The 19,154-nt window shown below is 37.2% G+C and overlaps 4 protein-coding genes across 4 annotated transcripts in view; 1 reads left to right on the forward strand and 3 right to left on the reverse strand.

Moving 5' to 3' along the window:
* Window positions 1-17,689, forward strand: part of LOC134799543 (uncharacterized) — a 36,122-nt gene extending 18,433 nt beyond the window's left edge. The window contains exons 3-7 of the mRNA XM_063771977.1: window positions 8,881-9,137; window positions 10,475-10,663; window positions 11,388-11,579; window positions 16,919-17,097; window positions 17,605-17,689. Coding sequence (XP_063628047.1) covers window positions 8,881-9,137; window positions 10,475-10,663; window positions 11,388-11,579; window positions 16,919-17,097; window positions 17,605-17,670 — 883 coding nt within the window. The 3' untranslated portion in view covers window positions 17,671-17,689. The remainder of the gene's footprint in view (window positions 1-8,880; window positions 9,138-10,474; window positions 10,664-11,387; window positions 11,580-16,918; window positions 17,098-17,604) is intronic.
* The window catches only part of LOC134799649 (small ribosomal subunit protein eS25), a 215,491-nt gene that overhangs the window by 29,636 nt on the left and 166,701 nt on the right, over window positions 1-19,154 (reverse strand). The window lies entirely within an intron of this gene.
* Window positions 1-19,154, reverse strand: part of LOC134799550 (NADH dehydrogenase [ubiquinone] 1 alpha subcomplex subunit 8-like) — a 117,553-nt gene that overhangs the window by 2,146 nt on the left and 96,253 nt on the right. The window lies entirely within an intron of this gene.
* Window positions 18,093-18,967, reverse strand: LOC134799230 (small ribosomal subunit protein uS14). Its single transcript, XM_063771613.1, has 3 exons — window positions 18,822-18,967; window positions 18,615-18,714; window positions 18,093-18,150 (listed from the first exon to the last, which is right to left on the reverse strand). Exons 1-3 carry the CDS (start codon window positions 18,881-18,883, stop codon window positions 18,142-18,144), a joined length of 171 nt encoding a protein of 56 aa, XP_063627683.1. The 5' UTR covers window positions 18,884-18,967; the 3' UTR covers window positions 18,093-18,141.

Here is a 19,154-nt window from a genome sequence, read left to right on the forward strand (position 1 = left end):
ACAATCCATTTACTTAACTGCATAATATATTTTAATAACAAAGAGTAAGTGTCACGATATTTTTGAGTGCATTAGATTAGACTACACAGATATTTTTGCAGTTGACTGTAAGTTCGTCAGTCCTACGTAGGTTGTAGGTTATTGTTAGCGAAACATAATACCGAACATTTCAGTTACCAAACTTGACCCTGTTTGGCCAAAACGAAATCAATACGATCGCTCTATATTGATTTTGATCTAGAAGTAACATTAATTATTACGAACGCTGTATTATATAACAATACTTATTGCCAGTTAGTTCATAATTCAATGCATGATCAGTGAATCAGTGAGGCATGAAGTTATCTCCTTAAGTTTTAATGACTGATTCCTAGCATGGTGTGCATGTACAAGTAATGTCTTGTTTTAATATTACGATATTACTTATACGCTCGTCAAATCGTTTCCCGCTGTTTATTATTCGGTTATGCAATGTAGTACTAAAGGAAATAGATTTAATTGTAGTGTTTAGGAATTGCGCCATTAATATATATTAAATTGAGTTCCACATCACAATCCTTCCTACCAGTCTAAGAAAAAGTATCCGGTTGCTCACCTGATATATTTAACGCCTCGCTACTGAATTACGTACCTTCCTAACAGTACATAGTATAGTACATAAAGCAATACCTGTCCTATATTATTTACACAATTAGCTGTTTACTTTAACCCAATTTTACTATAGGCACCTAATTTCAACAATAGTTTTATAGTTTTATCGTTTTCATCACAATGATAAGTTACAAAACATAAATCATTATCCAAAATTCATCACAATTGAAATGTTACCCATTTGCAGCGTTGGTTGCAAAACTTCTCTTTCTTCATTTGTGACAATGTGAGCAATTTGTTCAGCGACACATTAGGACCAAGAGACAAGATACTTTCAAAGTGTAACCAACTCTTGCATCTTACGACACTAGCTTAACCAGATAACCAGTTATAATTATAAAATACTATTTACCTGAAAGGATATGAACTGGCAGGTTGTCAGTAAAGTTCAACCTCTTGACTAATCGAATGTCTACATTAGTGATAGAGTAGGTAGGTTAAATCCCGAGTATCCCGACTGACTTTTGTTGCAACTGTTAAGTTGTTTTAGAACGCAGCCATTGTTTTTTTTTTTTTTTTAATCCGCCACCTCTGGCGCTTTTTTGATTGTCATCTGTCTAATGCTGTGAAATATACCGTTAAGTAAAAAGTACAATCTTTCTTTCATAAAATCACGAATAAAAACCACGGAATCCTTCATGGTTGCAGAGCGTGGTTGCTAATCAGCGGAAGTGATCAGTAGTTGAAGGAAAATCCGAAGTATTTCAAGAGTATATTGTTCGTACAGTACAGCGATACAGTCGCCGGGTATATCGACTGCAGATCGTCGTAATACAACGAAACAGCAATTATACCGATATCTGGACGTCAAGATGGGCACAAACTTGTTCAATTTAGAGAAATTGACCGGCCGTGACAACTATGCAACTTGGAAATTTAGTATGAAGACGTATTTGGAGCATGAAGATCTTTGGGAGTCCGTGCAACCTAGTGACCCAAACAAAGCGGTAGATGCTAAAAAGGACATGAAAGCCAAAGCGAAGTTGATTCTCCTGTTGGATCCGCAGAATTATATTCATGTACAAGATTGCACTTCGGCAAAACAAGTGTGGGAAAACTTACAAAAGGCCTTTGATGACAAAGGGCTGACAAGGAAAGTAGGCTTGCTTAAGGACCTGGTGAACACATCTTTAGAGTCAAGTAATAGTGTTGAAGACTATATTAGTAAAATAATGACAACCGCTCACAAACTTCGCAATATTGGGTTTGTTGTTAATGAAGAATGGCTCGGCACACTAATGCTAGCTGGTCTACCAGAAGTCTACATGCCCATGATAATGGGGCTTGAAAGTTCAGGTGTGGCAATTACCGCTGATCTTGTGAAAACAAAACTTTTACAAGAAATTAAATCAACAGATTCGGGCGCTGCCTTATACACAAACTTTAAGAAGACTAAGCAGGACCATCAGCCTGTCAAACCTAAGGGTCCCAGATGTTACAGCTGCAACAAGCATGGCCATTATGCTAAATTCTGTAAGAATCCTAAGAAAACTACACACAAACAGCAGAAGAGTGGAGATAGTACAAATTTTGTGGCAGCGTTTTCGGCATCATTAGGAGGAGAAAGCAACAATAATTGGTTTATAGACTCAGGTGCCTCCATGACTATGACAGCTAGAAAAGACCTAATGTATAACATTGGCAAGCCACCAGTAACATCAATCACTGTGGGTAACAAAGCAACATTACCTGTATTGGGAGCCGGGTGTGTTGATGTGAAGTTGAGTAAAGGAGGGATTCTTCAACTGAAAAATGTCTTGTATACTCCTGGACTTGGTCCTAATTTGATATCAGTGAGTAGCATAACAAAGAATGGTTATGAAGTGAGATTTTTTGAAAAAGGGTGTCATGTTCTGAATGCGGAAGGAAAAATCATTTGCTCAGGAACGCAGATGAATAGACTCTACCTGCTAGATACAGCCAATACCTCTGAAACGGCACAATTTTCTACAGCCAGAGGTGATGTTGACAATACCTTTTTATGGCATTTAAGAATGGCTCATTTAAATGTATCTGATGTCAACAAGCTGCCTATTGCTGCCGAGGGTGTGACTATTGAAACAAAAAGTGACAATATCAGATGTACTCATTGTGCAGAAGGAAAACAGACAAGACTGCCATTCAACAAGGTGGGTTCCAGAGCCACACAGCCCCTTGAGCTCATACATTCTGACTTATGTGGGCCGATGGAACACCTATCAGTCTCAGGTATGAAATATTTCATCACTTTTGTTGATGATTACACTCGTATGTTCCATGTATACTTTTTGAAAGATAAATTGAATATTTTAGAGGTATTTAAAGATTTTAAGGCTAGAGTTGAACTACAGCTAGAAAGAAAAATTAAGATGATTCGCACAGATGGAGGCAAAGAGTACTGCAATAATCAGTTTGAAAAATATTTACGTAGTAATGGTATTATCCATCAGACTACAACACCGTATACAGCTGAACACAACGGATTAGCAGAACGCGGGAACCGCACACTTGTTGAACGGGCAAGATGTATGTTGTTTTATGCCAAACTAGAGCCGAGGTATTGGGCCGAGGCCATAGCCACAGCAGCCTATATCACAAACCGCTCCCCATCTAGGAGCCTGGAAGGTAAAACTCCATATGAAATGTGGTATGGGCGTAAACCTAACCTGTCCCATATTAGAATATTTGGCACGGAGGCCATGGTCCATATACCCAAGCAGAAGAGACAAAAATGGGACAAGAAATCGACAAAGTTGATTCTAGTGGGATACTGTGAGAACTCAAAAGGATACCGGCTATTAGACCCAACCAGTAGAAAAATCATCAAGAGCAGAGATGTTATTTTTCATGAAAATTATCAAAATAACATGTTTTATGAAAACACTGTTTCAGTTGATCTCCAAGGAGAAGAAGACCTGTCATCAGTCAGCTCCAGTAGTTCCTCTGACAAGGAGGAGAGCCCAGTGACCAGTGATGACAGCTCGAAAGGTAACACCGCAGCTCATTTGAGTCCGACAAATTCCGACGGTACACCAGGCAGCAAAGGTAAGGCTATAAAGCCTGTAAAAGATAATAACAGTGAAGATTCTAATAGTGAATATCAGACTGATACGGATGATCTTGATGAAACCTACTATCCCCCGGTAAATACAAGTTTATCGCAAAGTCAGGACAAGAAAATTACTCTAAGGCCCCGCAAGAATGCAAATGAGAATACTCTGTTCTGTTTATACACTAATTTGTCCGATCCACAGTCAGTAGAAGAAGCCATGTCGTCTCCACATGCCGCTGAATGGAAAAAGGCCATGGACGAAGAGTACAGCTCCCTGATGAAGAACAACACATGGAGCTTGACTGATCTTCCAACCAATAAGAAGGCCTTACCTTCGAAATGGGTATTCAAAACTAAAACTGACCAGGCTGGAGAGGTTACACGTTTCAAGGCCAGACTTGTCATAAAAGGATTCGCTCAAAAGAAAGGGATTGACTACGAGGAGATTTACTCACCAGTAGTAAGGTATACAACCATACGCTACCTATTTGCTCTAGCAGCAAAATATAGCATGGATATTGATCAGATGGATGCTGTTTCTGCATTTCTACAGGGAGAGATAGATACTGATATTTACATGGTACAACCGGAACTATATGTACAAGGATCTCAAGTATGCTGTTTACATAAGTCTATATACGGTCTAAAGCAGGCTAGCCGCTTATGGAATATGAAACTAAACTGTGTACTACAAAATATTGGAATGCAGCAGTCTAAGACAGATCCATGTGTTTATTTCAATGAAGAGAGGAATACTTTCATTGCAGTATGGGTCGATGACCTACTTATTTTTACATCTCAACAAAATGTCAAGGATATGTTGAAGAAGAAGTTGATGAAACATTTTGAGATGAAAGATCTAGGAAAAGCTAGCCAGTGCCTAGGATTCAACATCACAAGACAAGGAGATACAGTTATGTTGGATCAGAAAAAGTATATTAATGAGATACTAGATAGATTTGGTATGTCAGAGTGCAAGGCTGTAAAATCGCCTATAGAGCCTGCCATCAAGTTTAGCCAAGATGCAGAGCCAGACAATAAGTATCCATACCGACAAGTTATTGGCTGTCTTCTCTACGTAGCTCAAGCCACAAGACCCGATATCTCATTTGCAGTCAATGCACTAAGTCGATACAATTCAGAGCCAAATACTGAACATGTGACTGCAGTTAAGAGACTGTTGAGGTACTTGCAAGGCACCAAGGATCTCAGACTGAGCTATACCAAGAATGGTGACTCAATCATCACAGGATATTGCGATGCAGATTGGGCTGCAGATGTGGTAGACCGCAAATCCTGCACGGGCTACATCTTTATGTTACAGGGCGGTGCCATTTCCTGGTCGTCGCGTAAGCAGCAGACTGTGGCCCTGTCGACAGCCGAAGCAGAGTACATGGCGATGTCCTCGGCCACTCAGGAGGCGCTATGGTTGAGACAACTTAGCGCAGAGCTTGGCCAATGTCTGAACGAGCCCCTCACCATTTTCAGTGATAACCAAAGTGCGATAAAACTTTCTTTAAATGATTGTTATTTGCCTAGGTCAAGACACATTGATATACGTTATCATTTTCTTAAAGAACATGTTTGTAATTCTAAGATAAAATTTTGTTACTGTAAGGGTGATAAAATGTTAGCCGACATTTTAACAAAAGGTGTAACCACCAATAAGATGTCATATTGTTTAGCAAGAATAGGCTTGCGTTCTAGGGGTGGGTGTTAAGTTGTTTTAGAACGCAGCCATTGTTTTTTTTTTTTTTAATCCGCCACCTCTGGCGCTTTTTTGATTGTCATCTGTCTAATGCTGTGAAATATACCGTTAAGTAAAAAGTACAATCTTTCTTTCATAAAATCACGAATAAAAACCACGGAATCCTTCAGCAACCATAGAGTTGGGAAGCCAAGAGCTCAAAACTGCTGCCTTCCTAAATGATAAAATCTTGTTTTAATATTAGCTCCGTTTATTTATTAATTTTGGTTCGACCGAACTTATATAGTTAGCTCTTTAAAAAGTCCAACAAACCCGGAAATGCAGTTAGATTATTTCGCTGTTCTTTTTCTAATGTTTCATTATGAAAAGCAACACAACCCGTTAATTCCACGGTGACGGCCCTAGCATTTATTAAAGACATTAAAAAAGTGGTGCGAGTCCTTTCAATGTCCCAATCGCCTAGTAAAACTGGCGCTCATCTCGGTTGATTTCAGCTCGCTATTACAGTCAGTTTGATTGTAAAAAAAACCGGCCAAGTGCGAGTCGGACTCGCGTTGCAAGGGTTCCGTATATTACACAATTTTTAACAGGGTTCCCCTCTTCTGGCATAATATTGTTTGTCAGAAATACACTTCGCATAACATGTATCGCAGAAACACTTTTAGTAGAATGATAATTAAGTATAAATATTACTTTGCATTATTATTACTAAGCATACAATACATTTTGCAGTATATTATTTAGCAGAAGATTACTTTTGCTGACATTGGTTTAGCATTCTTTTATGTACCATAATCATCCTGCAGCATACTTTCGTTATGGCATAATGTTTTTCTACTTGCAGAAAAGTGGATTACGTTAAGTAAGAACTGTAACCCCCAAACAAAATTGAACCTGTGCCAGATAAGAAGATTATGTTAGGTTGTAACTGCGGCCTCCTGTATAAAACGAACAGCTCCCAGAAAAGTGGGTTAGGTTAGGTTAGAACTGCGACCTCATACAAAACGAACGGCCACCAGAAAACTGGGTTAGGTTAGGTTATCTGATTAACTTTAAAGCATTTGATAAGTTTATGCTACCTAAATATTATGCAATACATTTATCTGCGAACTCGTTTAAAAGACTATTATGATCATCAACAGTATGCCAAAATATGGTTCTGGATTTTACAACTCTGCGAAATGATTGTATGCTGAATGATACATGGGAAAGGTAATTCTGCCAAACGACATTTCTGCCAAGTAACGTTATGCAATACAAAAATATGTCAAAAATCATTCTGCAACACATTAGTAAACCTTTTTAACAATGTATTTTTTGTGTGAAACGTGAGTGAAATCTCTTTAAAAAATCCGTAGGGGTCGGATCAAAAACTAACTTAAGTCCGACTCACGCTTGACTGTACATTTCTAATAGGTTTTCCTGTCATCTATAGGTATAGACCTATTTTATGTATTTTTTTCAAAATTTTAAACCTAGTAGTTTCGGAAATAAGGGGGGGGAGAATGCTCATTTTTTGCCTATTTTCTTGAATTACTTCTAAACTGTTTATTCGAAAATTATAAAAAAAATATATTTGAGATCGTTATAATAAGCTCTTTCATTTGATATGTAACATGATATAGTTTGAAAAATTTTATTTTTTAATTTTCTCATTTACCCCCCAAAAGTGGCCCCTATGTTTAAAATTCATTTGTTTACGTTACATGTCCGTATTTGGGTCACAAACTTACATATGTGTACCAAATTTCAACTTAATTGGTCCAGTAGTTCCGGAGAAAATCGGCTGTGACAGACGGACAGACAGACAGACAGACGCACGAGTGATCCTATAAGGGTTCCGTTTTTTCCTTTTGAGGTACGGAACCCTAAAAACGAATGAAGTCGCGATAATATCTTGATATTATTTGCCAATGAAGTCATAATAAAATCGTACCTACACTGACAACGCACATGCTTGCTCGATTTATTGCATCTCGGCTTTCGTTGCTCCCAGCCGGCGGGCACTTGTCAAGCGTGTAAAACACGTTTATTACATAACATAACAGCGAGGGTTGACGCGGGTCGCAATTAAAGCTTGCAACGCTGCAATGCAATATGGCAATATTGCAAGCTTGCACATGCATATTAAGTAGGTATAAGAAATTAATAAGCACATATATTTTAGATTAAATGGCTATGATGGGCTCGTAGGCACGCAATAAGTATCTCTAAAGTTATTTGTTAAAAAGCGTAAGGTGTGCAGGGGGGCCATTTAGACTACGGGGTAATTTAAACTAATCGAAATATCTTCCATGTTTTACATTATTAACTAGAGTAACATATAACGAAAAAGATGTGTTGTGTGTGACTCTACTCTACTTAATAATGTAAAACATGGAAGATATTTCGATTAGTTTAAATTACCCCGCAGTCTAAATTGCCCCCCTGCACTACACCTTACCTACCTACTTGTGTCTCAATAGCAATGAACAGGAGTCACTTTATGTAAAAAAATCTATACAAAGTCATCCGTTTTATTTTCAAATTTCGTTTGCCTTGATATTATTAGGTATGTGGCCTCTAAGTTAAACAATACATAAAATAATAAAATTAATAAACGTTATTGTACTTTTTTTAGCTTTGTTTAAAACATGCAAATGCGTACAAACAGAAGGACACTATTCATTGTATGAGATGTTCTTATTATGTTTACCTTATGGAATCACATAAATGTAGCTGCTAATAATTGGCACCTAAAGAAATAAAATTAATTAGTAATGTCGCTCCATTGTTACATGTGCGAGGGTAGTTAAAAAAACATAAGTACATACAGCTGAGACTGATACATTTGAAATTATTTGAACTTGCAAATTCTCTCAAATACCTATGTTGCGATCAAAATGGAACGATATACTTACTCATAACATAACCACATATCATATCACAATACAATTATGTATTACACCATCTTACTGCACCTTGCTCTTTAGGATAATTAGGATTGACAAATGAGCTCTACTTACAGACGTGTATTTTTAGTGCCAAGTAATATTACTTAAGATGTAAATAAGTACGTACCTACAGCAATTAACTAGATGCACTTAACGCTTTCACACTGAAATAGATAATAACATAGGTACTTAATTATTTTTATTTATTAGTTAGAAAAAAATAGTAGTTATTTGGTACAAGGTATTATAATAAATGTTTCATTTTATGTTATTTTTGTATCTAAAAACATTATATTACTTAAATATAAATCCACCAAAAGGAATTCATCTACCTAAGTGTGTATTACCTATAAAATACTAAATTATAATCATATCAAACTCTATATTTTTTTATTTTTATAAAATAAATTATTTTCTGTTCATAAGCCTAGTAGTACATATTTAATTATATTCTGTTTTATGAAGTTTGCGTTCACTAACATTCGAGTATCGACGTACATATATATTATAAATCACCGCTACCCAAAAGCATTATCATGGGTGATTTCCATTTATAGAAACGTGACTAACCAGTCCAGCACAAGCACATCCAGTACAAGCACTAGCACATCAACCACCAGCACATCAACAACAACCACTACAACAACTCCAAGTACCACCAGCTCGACGACGACGACGACGACGACGACAACGCCCAAGCCGACGACGACGCCCAAACCGACGACAATAGAAGCACTGCGGCCCTTCTTCACGCTGCTGCCGATCGTCCCCGCGCCGTCTACAGCCAAGCCCAACAAAGCTGCGGTGAAGAAAGGTAAGAGCCTAACCAGTAACCACCACGATAAGTACGGTAACCACTACAACTCCAAGTATAATCACACTGCTGCCGATCAGCCTCGCATCGACTACCTACTGCTAAACCGTTGAGCAGCTGTGAATAAAAGTAAGATAATCACAACGATAGTAGGTATGTATGCTCCCAGCTCCCAGCTCTATGACGCGGAAGCGCTTCGGTCCTACTTCACGGTCAGTTATAATGATCGCATCGAACCCAAGTTTCAAAAACAGACTACCTAGATATAATTATAGTCAGTGTTCAAAAAGACGGCCACTTTAATGAATTTAAATTTTCGCTCATACACTTTAATACGCTACTTTAAAGTGTTTCACGAAAAACTTATACATATTTGCTTAGGTACTTCGTATATTATACCTATGAGTACCTAAATATAATTTATTAATTATTAATAAACATGCAATTACTTAATATGAATATTTTATATGTCGCCTGGTCTGTGTTTGCGCAAGAGTGCAATAAAACGTAAACTGAAGTAACAGAGTGTTTTAAACTCGGCAACCAGATACCAGATGTAATACATGCCAAATGTTTTCATTTTAATTGGCTTCCTAAACAATAAACGCAATACAATGGTTACCTAAGAACTAAAACTATATTTAACTAATAAATAATGTAATACATAAAACCAACCATCACGAACTTTCTAAAAGTTTATTTAACCAAACCGTACATACTACACTAATAAGTGCCTCTTACTTATTACCCTACCATCTGTCAATAACAAATAGACCATGAGGCGATCGATTACCATTATCACTATTATCAGTCCTTTCACATGCATCCTTGTTCTTAAGAATGAATCAGCTGTTCCTGTTCCCATTGTTCGAGTTAGGTCCTTATTAGGATCTCTTCTTTACGTACTTGCGCTAATACCTACTGATGGTGCGTGAAAACACTTTTTTAGGGTTCCGTACCCAAAGGGTCAAACGGGACCCTATTACTAAGACTCCGCTGTCCGTCCGTCCGTCTGTCTGTCACCAGGCTGTATCTCACGAACCGTTATAGCTAGACAGTTGAAATTTTCACAGATGATGTATTTCTGTTGCCGCTATAACAACTAATACTAAAAACAGAATAAAATTAAGATTTAAGTGGGGCTCCCATACAACAAACGTGATTTTTGACCGAAGTTAAGCAACGTCGGGCGGGGTCAGTACTTGGATGGGTGACCGTTTTTTGTTTTGCCGTTTTTTGCATTATGGTACGGAACCCTTCGTGCGCGAGTCCGACTCGCACTTGCCCGGTTTTGTAGTTTCTTCTCATCATCATCTGCACAATATTTTTCCCCGCAGGCAAGCAACAGCAGAAGTTAGTGTGCCCTAAGTCAGGGCAGTCGGCGTTCGTGTTATTCCCTGTGCCGTGCGAGAACAGTGCGCAGTGCCGCAAGAGCAGCGGGCCCGACCAAGTGTGCTGCGAGTCGCGCTGTGTCAAGGGAGTCCCGGCGCCACGCTCCGAGCCTATCCAGCAAGCTTCGCATCAACGTATGATCTTATTTTAGTGTATACCTGCTGCCATCAAACTTCCTAACTGGACATCATTCACCAAAGCCTGGTTAAATAACTTAGGTACTACAAAGTTAAAACTAATTTATAAACAGTGGAAGAACAAAGCAGTTCCTGACTGATTCACTAAGTTGAATAGGTAGGGCAAACCTTGGCTTATCGGTGATACTTGGTAATTCGGTGATACTCCGTTATAATCTTACACAGTTCTCACCATGAGGAAATGCGAGCTATAAAATCATTGGCAGCTGTCAGTTTTGATGCTTGCAATCGGGTTGGCAGCGATTTAATTGCTTACATTTCAGCATTGTGAGCTCAGCGTAATTTAACAATTCATTATCACCGAATTACCAAGTATCACCGATAAGCCAAGGTTTGCCTACAGCAACCCAAGTTGCTGGGGATTGGACTGCAAATTTTCTCTATTATTCTTACAGTAACCTACTACATCCATATAGTTTGGTACCTACTACGTACCATGTTTAACTGCTACTACCTAATCATCTTAATGAGCTACATGTAAAACGAATTTTAAATTAAATGCAACCTGCACAACTACAGTTAAACATCACACTTAAAATTACAAAAAACTCTGTGCGGCACGCACTTCCAGTTACTTAGTTAAATCTTATGCAAAACATTATCTCAGAAACGTAACCGTTACGCGTATATGCTTGCTAACGATCCTCATTACCGATTACAGCACTTCTCGGCGTGATACCGCGAGAGTGCCCCTCACAGCCGCTGGGAGAGCTCCTGTTCGAGGTGCAGTCTTGTAAGACTGATGCCGACTGCTGGCCGAGGGTGTGCTGTCCTGACGGGAAGAGATCCTACTGTCGGACGGCGAAGGCCAGGCTAGACTTAGTGCCGGTGGTCGGCAATCAAATCAATCAACGTGAGTACTTCAAGCCCTGGTCTCCTAATTATAGTTAAGATGGTATGTACGGTTTTTACGATACGTTGTACCTAGTGTACCTACTCGTATAGGTAGATAGCCCGGTCGAACGGGGTATTTTCCGCCATTGGAAAAGCCGTTATTAGGAAATCGCCGCTCTTACTCGGAAAAGTAGGTGAGATGTAATTTTATCGACCTTAATTAATACAATTTATGCTGTTTGAAGACTCACGGTCGTTAGCCTAAACAATAACAAAAAGTGAAGTAGAAATTTGTAACCTCTTTTAACAAGGCCGGTGGCTGGTGTTACAAACTATTGTTATCCTAAGTCAAGGACGTGGTCAGTCAGTAATTAATATTAAAGATTAAACCTTAAATTTGAGACCTAATAGTACAGTCATTATATCCAAAAAACCGACCCTACCCGTGAATAATTAGTTCTTGGATTTTTTTTTCGTAGGTCCCTCGGGGGGGTCACTGGGAGTGTAAATTCAAAAAGTAGGCTTTATCAGGCTCCTGCGTATATTCGAAAAATGATTTTTTTCCAAAAAAACGGGTTTTCTTCAATAACTCGGCTATTTTTGATTTTACAGTAAAACCGCAAGGACAAAAATTGTAGGAAATTTGATTCTCTACAAGTTAGTCCAGTCATTATATCCAAAAAAACCGACCCTTCCCGTGAATAATCAGTTCTTGGATTTTTTTTTCGTACGTCCCTCGGGGGAATCACTGGGAGTGTAAATTCAAAAAGTAGACTGAATCAGAGTCCTGTGTATATTCGAAAAACGGTTTTTCTTGAATAACTCGGTCATTTTTGATTTTACAGTAAAACCGTGAGGACAAAAATTTTAGAAAATTTGATTCTCTACAAGTTTGGTCCTCACAATTTTTCTTCTAGGATCGATAGTTTGGAAATAAAATTTGAAAAAAGCAACTAATTCAAAATATTTTCAACATCTCGTTTATTTTCAACTTTACGACATAAATGAAGAGGACTAAACTTGTAGAGAATCAAATTCTGAACAATTTTGGTTCTCACCTTTTTTCCCCCAAAATCGATATTTTAGAAATTAAACCTGAAAAACGCGACAAATTCAAAATATTATCACTATCTCCTATGTTCCACGCTTTACGGCATAAATGAAGGGAAACAAAGTTGTAGAGAATCAAATTCTGAACAATCTTTGTTCGAACTTTTTTTGCACCAAAACGATATTTTTTGAATAGGACCTAAAAAAGCGACAAATTCGAAATATTATCATTATCTCGTTTATTTTCAACTTTACGGCATAAATGAAGAGAAACAAACTTGTAGAGAATCAAATTCTGAACAATTTTGGTTCCAACCCTGGAGATAGAGCGTAAACTCTTTTCCGCCCCACCACATTATCGTCCGTAGTAACTTCTCCACACACAAAACAGATCGACATTTTATTTAAATACGTCTACTCCAAAGAGCATCACTTGCGACGAACTGACTGAACTGCGTTTCAGGTTAGGTATACAACGTGTCCCAAAATTCAACGATAAGCTGGCACCAGAAGATGGACCTGCTCATGAATACTCGAGGAAAAAAATAAAAAAAATATATTTCAATTTATTATGGAGTTACAAAAAAAAATTAAAATCGTAACTACATGTATTCTGGTATTTTTAAGGGTTGTGGTGAATAGCAGTGCTACTTAGGTTGCCGATACAAAAAAAACAGATATATTTCAAAAATTGTAGACATGGTCGTTAAAAATACCATTAGGGGTGTCGATTTTAATTTTTGTGTAATTCATTAATAAATTGAGTTTTTTTTTATTATTTTTCCTGGAGTAGTCATGAGCAGGTCCATCTTCTGGTGCCAGCTTATCGTAAAATTTTGGGACACGTGGTATAAAAGACGCTATGACCAGCGTCTGGGGCACACTGGTGAAACAAGTCCCACTACCTGAAATGGGTAATAATTAAGTTGTAATTAATTAATGGGTAATTAATTAAGTTTAATTTCCAAAATATCGATTTTGGGGGAAAAAAGGTGGGAACCAAAATTGTTCAGAATTTGATTCTCTACAAGTTTTTTTCCCTTCATTTATGCCGTAAAGTTGAAAATAAACGAGATAATGATATTTCGAATTTGTCGCATTTTTTTAGGTCCAATTCAAAAAATATCGTTTTGGTGGAAAAAAAGTTCGAACAAAAATTGTTCAGAATTTGATTCTCTACAACTTTGTTTCCCTTCATTTATGCCTTAAAGCGTAGAACATAGGAGATAATGATAATATTTTGAATTTGTCGCGTTTTTCAGGTTTAATTTCTAAAATATCGATTTTGGGGGAAAGAAGGTGGGAACCAAAATTGTTCAGAATTTGATTCTCTACAAGTTTAGTCCTCTTCATTTATGTCGTAAAGTTGAAAATAAACGAGATGTTGAAAATATTTTGAATTTGTCGCTTTTTTCAAATTTTATTTCCAAACTATCGATCCTAGAAGAAAAATTGTGAGGAACAAACTTGTAGAGAATCAAATTTTCTAAAATGTTTGTCCTCACGGTTTTACTGTAAAATCAAAAATGACCGAGTTATTCAAGAAAAACCGTTTTTCGAATATACACAGGACCCTGATTCAGTCTACTTTTTGAATTTACACTCCCAGTGATTCCCCCGAGGGACGTACGAAAAAAAAATCCAAGAACTGATTATTCACGGGAAGGGTCGGTTTTTTGGATATAATGACTGGACTAACTTGTAGAGAATCAAATTTCCTACAATTTTTGTCCTTACGGTTTTACTGTAAAATCAAAAATGGCCGAGTTGTTGAAGAAAAACCGCTTTTTAAAAAAAAAACCGTTTTTCGAATATACGCAGGAGCCTGATTCAGCCTACTTTTTGAATTTACACTCCCAGTGACCCCCCCGAGGGACCTACGAAAAAAAAATCCAAGAACTAATTATTCACGGGTCAAAATCTATAATGACTGTACTACTAAGGTCAAGGTGAGGTACTATTGTTATTTGTAACTAGGTACATATTAAATTCAGATTTTAACGTTAGCATTTAATCAAAAAACTATATTTTTAGCGTTGCGTAGCCAAAATGGTAAAACCCCTATAATTTCGAGAGCGCGGCGCGCTCATTCTTTCTTCCGTGTTTCGTTATGTCCGTATAATGTCACAGCCATTTATCTCAAAAACTATAAAGTATATTTTAATGAAATTGGGAATAAGTATAGATGTATCTTGTGAGCCGCTACTAAGTATAGATGTTAAAATTAAAATCAGAGTAGGATCTTCAAAAAATAAAAGTAGTTGCTTACCTATTTATGAGATTATCGCAAAGATGCGGTTTCATCTAGGTACACTAGGTAGGTACACCAATGCAGTATCAGTGTGATATTAAACCGCCTTAAATATCTACTTTTGGCATGACTCACTCTTGTACTTAGCTGTGTACAACTTTACTAAACAAGGCAAATGTGAATTAAATGAATTTAGTTCGAGATAAAATCTGTAAAAATATTAAGTCAAGGGCTAAAAGTAAAAGGTAATAAATTGGGGTCGTGTCGTGAGTGAAGGCTGGCTGCGTTTACTTGCACGCGGATGTTGGATTTTACGTTTGTTCCGTGTCAACTGTACTAAGAACGTTGTTACGAAAATCCTTTTTACCTAGTTTTGGCTGTGGGTCAATTAAATATAAAATGCTGAGTCCGTAATCCGTGTGTAGTAATATATAGTATCGTTATTTATGTTATTACGCAATCGTTCGAGGAACGAATGCAGTTCGACTGCACTCTCAATCTCAGTTTCATTTACCTTATTTCTGACGGTGCGAATGAACTTATACTAGGCCTAATGATTGTATCAATGAAATGTGTTGCTTTGCAGAAGCTTTACCTTAACGTTTACTGCAGGATTCTCGGGCAGGATTTAAGAAATTTTAAATGTTAGTTCACCGCTCAGATTAGCCAACCTCAAGATTAGCAAACCATATTTTAACATATGACACTGGATTTGCAGACTGCCATTTTTTCCATCTTATATGATCTAAGAATATATTTAGGCGTAGTGGGTAAGAAAATCCAAAAAATAATGCATACCCAAGTTTATGTATTTTAGAACTATTAAAAACTGAGAGTGGAAAATTTCTCAATCTGATTTCTTTTTAAATATATACTAAGTAGTCACGTATATACTTAAATCCAAAATATCCAAAAGAAATATCATCCCCTGTACTCCCCGCTCCCTATACACTGCTCCCGATATGTTTAGTTTTTAATACGCTCGTTATTTTTTTGGATGTTTTTATAGTTGAATGAAAAGAAAACTGTGAACTTAATTCAATAAATAAAATGGATAGAGTAATTTTCCACAGCGAGTAAAAAGGCAATTTCTGAAAAAAAGTATAGTTACATGGTAACTTTTTTAGATTTTCAATTTGTAGGTATAAATCGGCAATAAAATGGCATTCCAGTGAAAAAATTTGACTGAACAATTTTCCGGTCCAAGACACGCCAAAAAAATATATTTTGTTAATATTGGTATTTCTGCGGGGATATTTTTTTTTTGATATTTCATATATTGTTGCAATACGTTACATGAATATGTCCGGTGAAGAAAGTTTGAACGGAGCATTTTCCCGTAAAAAGATATTAACGATTTAAGACTTTAGGTATTTACTTTAATTCTATTATTATTATTCTTTGGAAATTTATACAATACTTTTTATTTATTGATACTTTATCATACTGTAAAGTTTTTTCTGGCTGAGGAATTACTGCGGGGTCCACTACCTTTATTTACTACACTAAATATAAAATGCTGAGTCCGTAATTCGTGTGTAGTAATATATAGTATCGTTATTTATGTTATTACGCAATCGTTCGAGGAACGAATGCAGTTCGACTGCACTCTCAATCTCAGTTTCATTTACCTTATTTCTGACGGTGCGAATGAACTTATACTATGCCTAATGATTGTATCAATGAAATGTGTTGCTTAGCAGAAGCTTTACCTTAACGTTTACTGCAGGATTCTCGGGCAGGATTTAAGAAATTTTAAATGTTAGTTCACCGCTCAGATTAGCCAACCTCAAGATTAGCAAACCATATTTTAACATATGACACTGGATTTGCAGACTGGAAAAGACTCTAAATAGGTAGCTTTGGTAGGTACGATTTGAGTACCCTCATCTACTTTGCTTGATGGTTGACTGGTAGATAATGCCTTTTGTATGATTTTTTCTTTTGTTCAATAAATATTAAACGAAAATAAATAGGTCCAACCATCTTGATGTCCAATTGTTCACCGGCCCCTGGAGTTCCAAAACTTATATTTTCACATACCTACCTTGTTACAGCTGTACGTGCTCTGGAGCCATACCTGCAGTGCACGGCGCCGCCCAAGCCCGACCTGTTCCCGAAGCAGTGCCAATCCAGCGTAGACTGCTTCCCTAACCTGTGCTGTGCGGAGGGAGGCAAGAAACACTGTCGGCCGCCAAAGAGGAGTCTGCTAGCATTGTTAGCAGGCATGGGACAGGTAATTATTACACATTATTTTATCGCATGTTGTGCTAGATTTGGAACTTTTCGCAATATAAGTCAATATTTTGATGCCATAATTATAGCAATGTGTGTGTGTTTTGGCAAGTAAATGTCTGTTTATTTAAAATTAGGGAGTGTTCCTATTTCCTATATAAAAACAGTACCAGAACTAGAACTTAGGTTCACGCCATACAAACTCAGTAGAGGGACCATTCCCTGCTCATGATAATGTAGACAGGTTGATAGACCTCACCGCTTGGCATGACTTGCCTTGTAGTGCAAGACTTTATGGTGTATTCCCATTTGTTCCCGCCCAACGTGACCACTGCTATACATGAGGCGGATGGGAATGATTTATGTGAATGCATCTATTCCCATCAAATGGAAGTACAGTTTATAAGGATGGAATCGCAACAATGCAACTCATGCTAAGCAGTTTAATGTATCAGGTTAAATAAGCTTACTAGTAAAGGGGCTATACTAAATTCTTTCTCTTTTACAGAGTATTGGCACCACCCTAGTGAACCTGCGGCAAGCACAAGCAAATAGAAATAATAATAAAATATAAAAAATAGGAATTAAGTGACCATACTTATTAATAATTTAATATTTCGTATTTTTATATTTAAATAAAATTGTTGTTCTAATGATTGTCTCATTTCAACCCCTATTTCTAATTAATTCTTCTTATTTGAAAGAGGTATCACAAAAAATACTTTTATTTTATGCCAAATTGTATGTAAAACAGGTCTAACTTGATGGAATGTGAGGGGCGTATTTTGAAATTTGGCGTTCTGAGGCAATACATTTCGCCGCCCCAGAAGTGAAGGAAGAAAAACAAAATGCAATCCGACAGGGGCAGCTTGCGCCGCCCCTGGCGGATTGGTGCCCCAGGCCATGGCCCGGATGGCCCTAGGGTTAATACGCCCCTTCAATGTTGTTTTTCTAGTGTCAGTTTTAGGGCTAGTATCTAAATAAAACTATAATATATGGATTTTATAATGTATTATACCTTAACATTATTGAATAGCTCCTGCATTTAGTCCAGCTGAAACAAACAAACATTTAATTAGATGCATAAAGATGTGGTTAAACTTCATGACAACTGTAATGAAAAATATAGGATGTTATTGTAAATCTCCTCAATTTCATACATTTGATACAACCTCAAACAAGTGATAGTGGGTGGCATTGAACCGGTGATCACTAGAGTTAGAGATAAGTCTGCAGCGATTTTGATAGCCCCCACTGTGCAAGTGTTATATTAAACGTCAAAGTGCTACGAAATTAGGACCAGCCTGGCACTACATAGAAAGATGTGACAATTAGGGTGTTTGACTACAGGCATCCTCGGGTAACTGAACAGTTGACTGAGATAGCATAGCATCCCAACTTACTAGAAAAACAAAAATAAGTAAGAGGTACTTAATCGAAAAATGATAGATAGAGCAGGCATGTTAAAAGAATTAATAAAATAAATATAACCAATGTGACATTAGAATTTACACATACCTTCTTGAAGCCGATGTCGTGAGCGTACTCCCTGAAGCACTGTCTGCAGATGTTCAAGCCGTATTTACGGATAAGTCCATGACGGTTGGAGCAGGCCCGGCTAAAATAAAATAAATCTCATTAGCACTTCTTGTTCAACACGTGTGCTACATGGTCAAAGGAGACCTAACCAAGTCAAGTTGTTTTTAGCGCATTTTAGTGACGTACCATGAGCGGGATCCCTGTCCGTATTTGCGGGGGTGAGAATACCAGATGTTAGCGTGACCCATGGTGAATTACTTCAATATTTTTGGCTCTAAAACGCCGAGAAACGTCTAAAATGGCGTGCGCCGTAACCTGAAAGAACGAATGAATGAAGTTACCAAATGAATGAACAATACAGATTATATAATGAACGATGTGGAACGAAGGTAACGAATGAAAGCATATTGCATATAAAGATTATCTGTGGGAACTAGTGATGTAGAATGTAATCGGTAAACAGAATAGCCATATGCAAATATTACAAAATATATTTAAAAAAACGCCTCTATAGGGTGA

This window comes from Cydia splendana, chromosome 18, assembly GCF_910591565.1.
Source record: "Cydia splendana chromosome 18, ilCydSple1.2, whole genome shotgun sequence".
Classification (NCBI taxonomy): Eukaryota; Metazoa; Arthropoda; class Insecta; order Lepidoptera; family Tortricidae; genus Cydia; species Cydia splendana.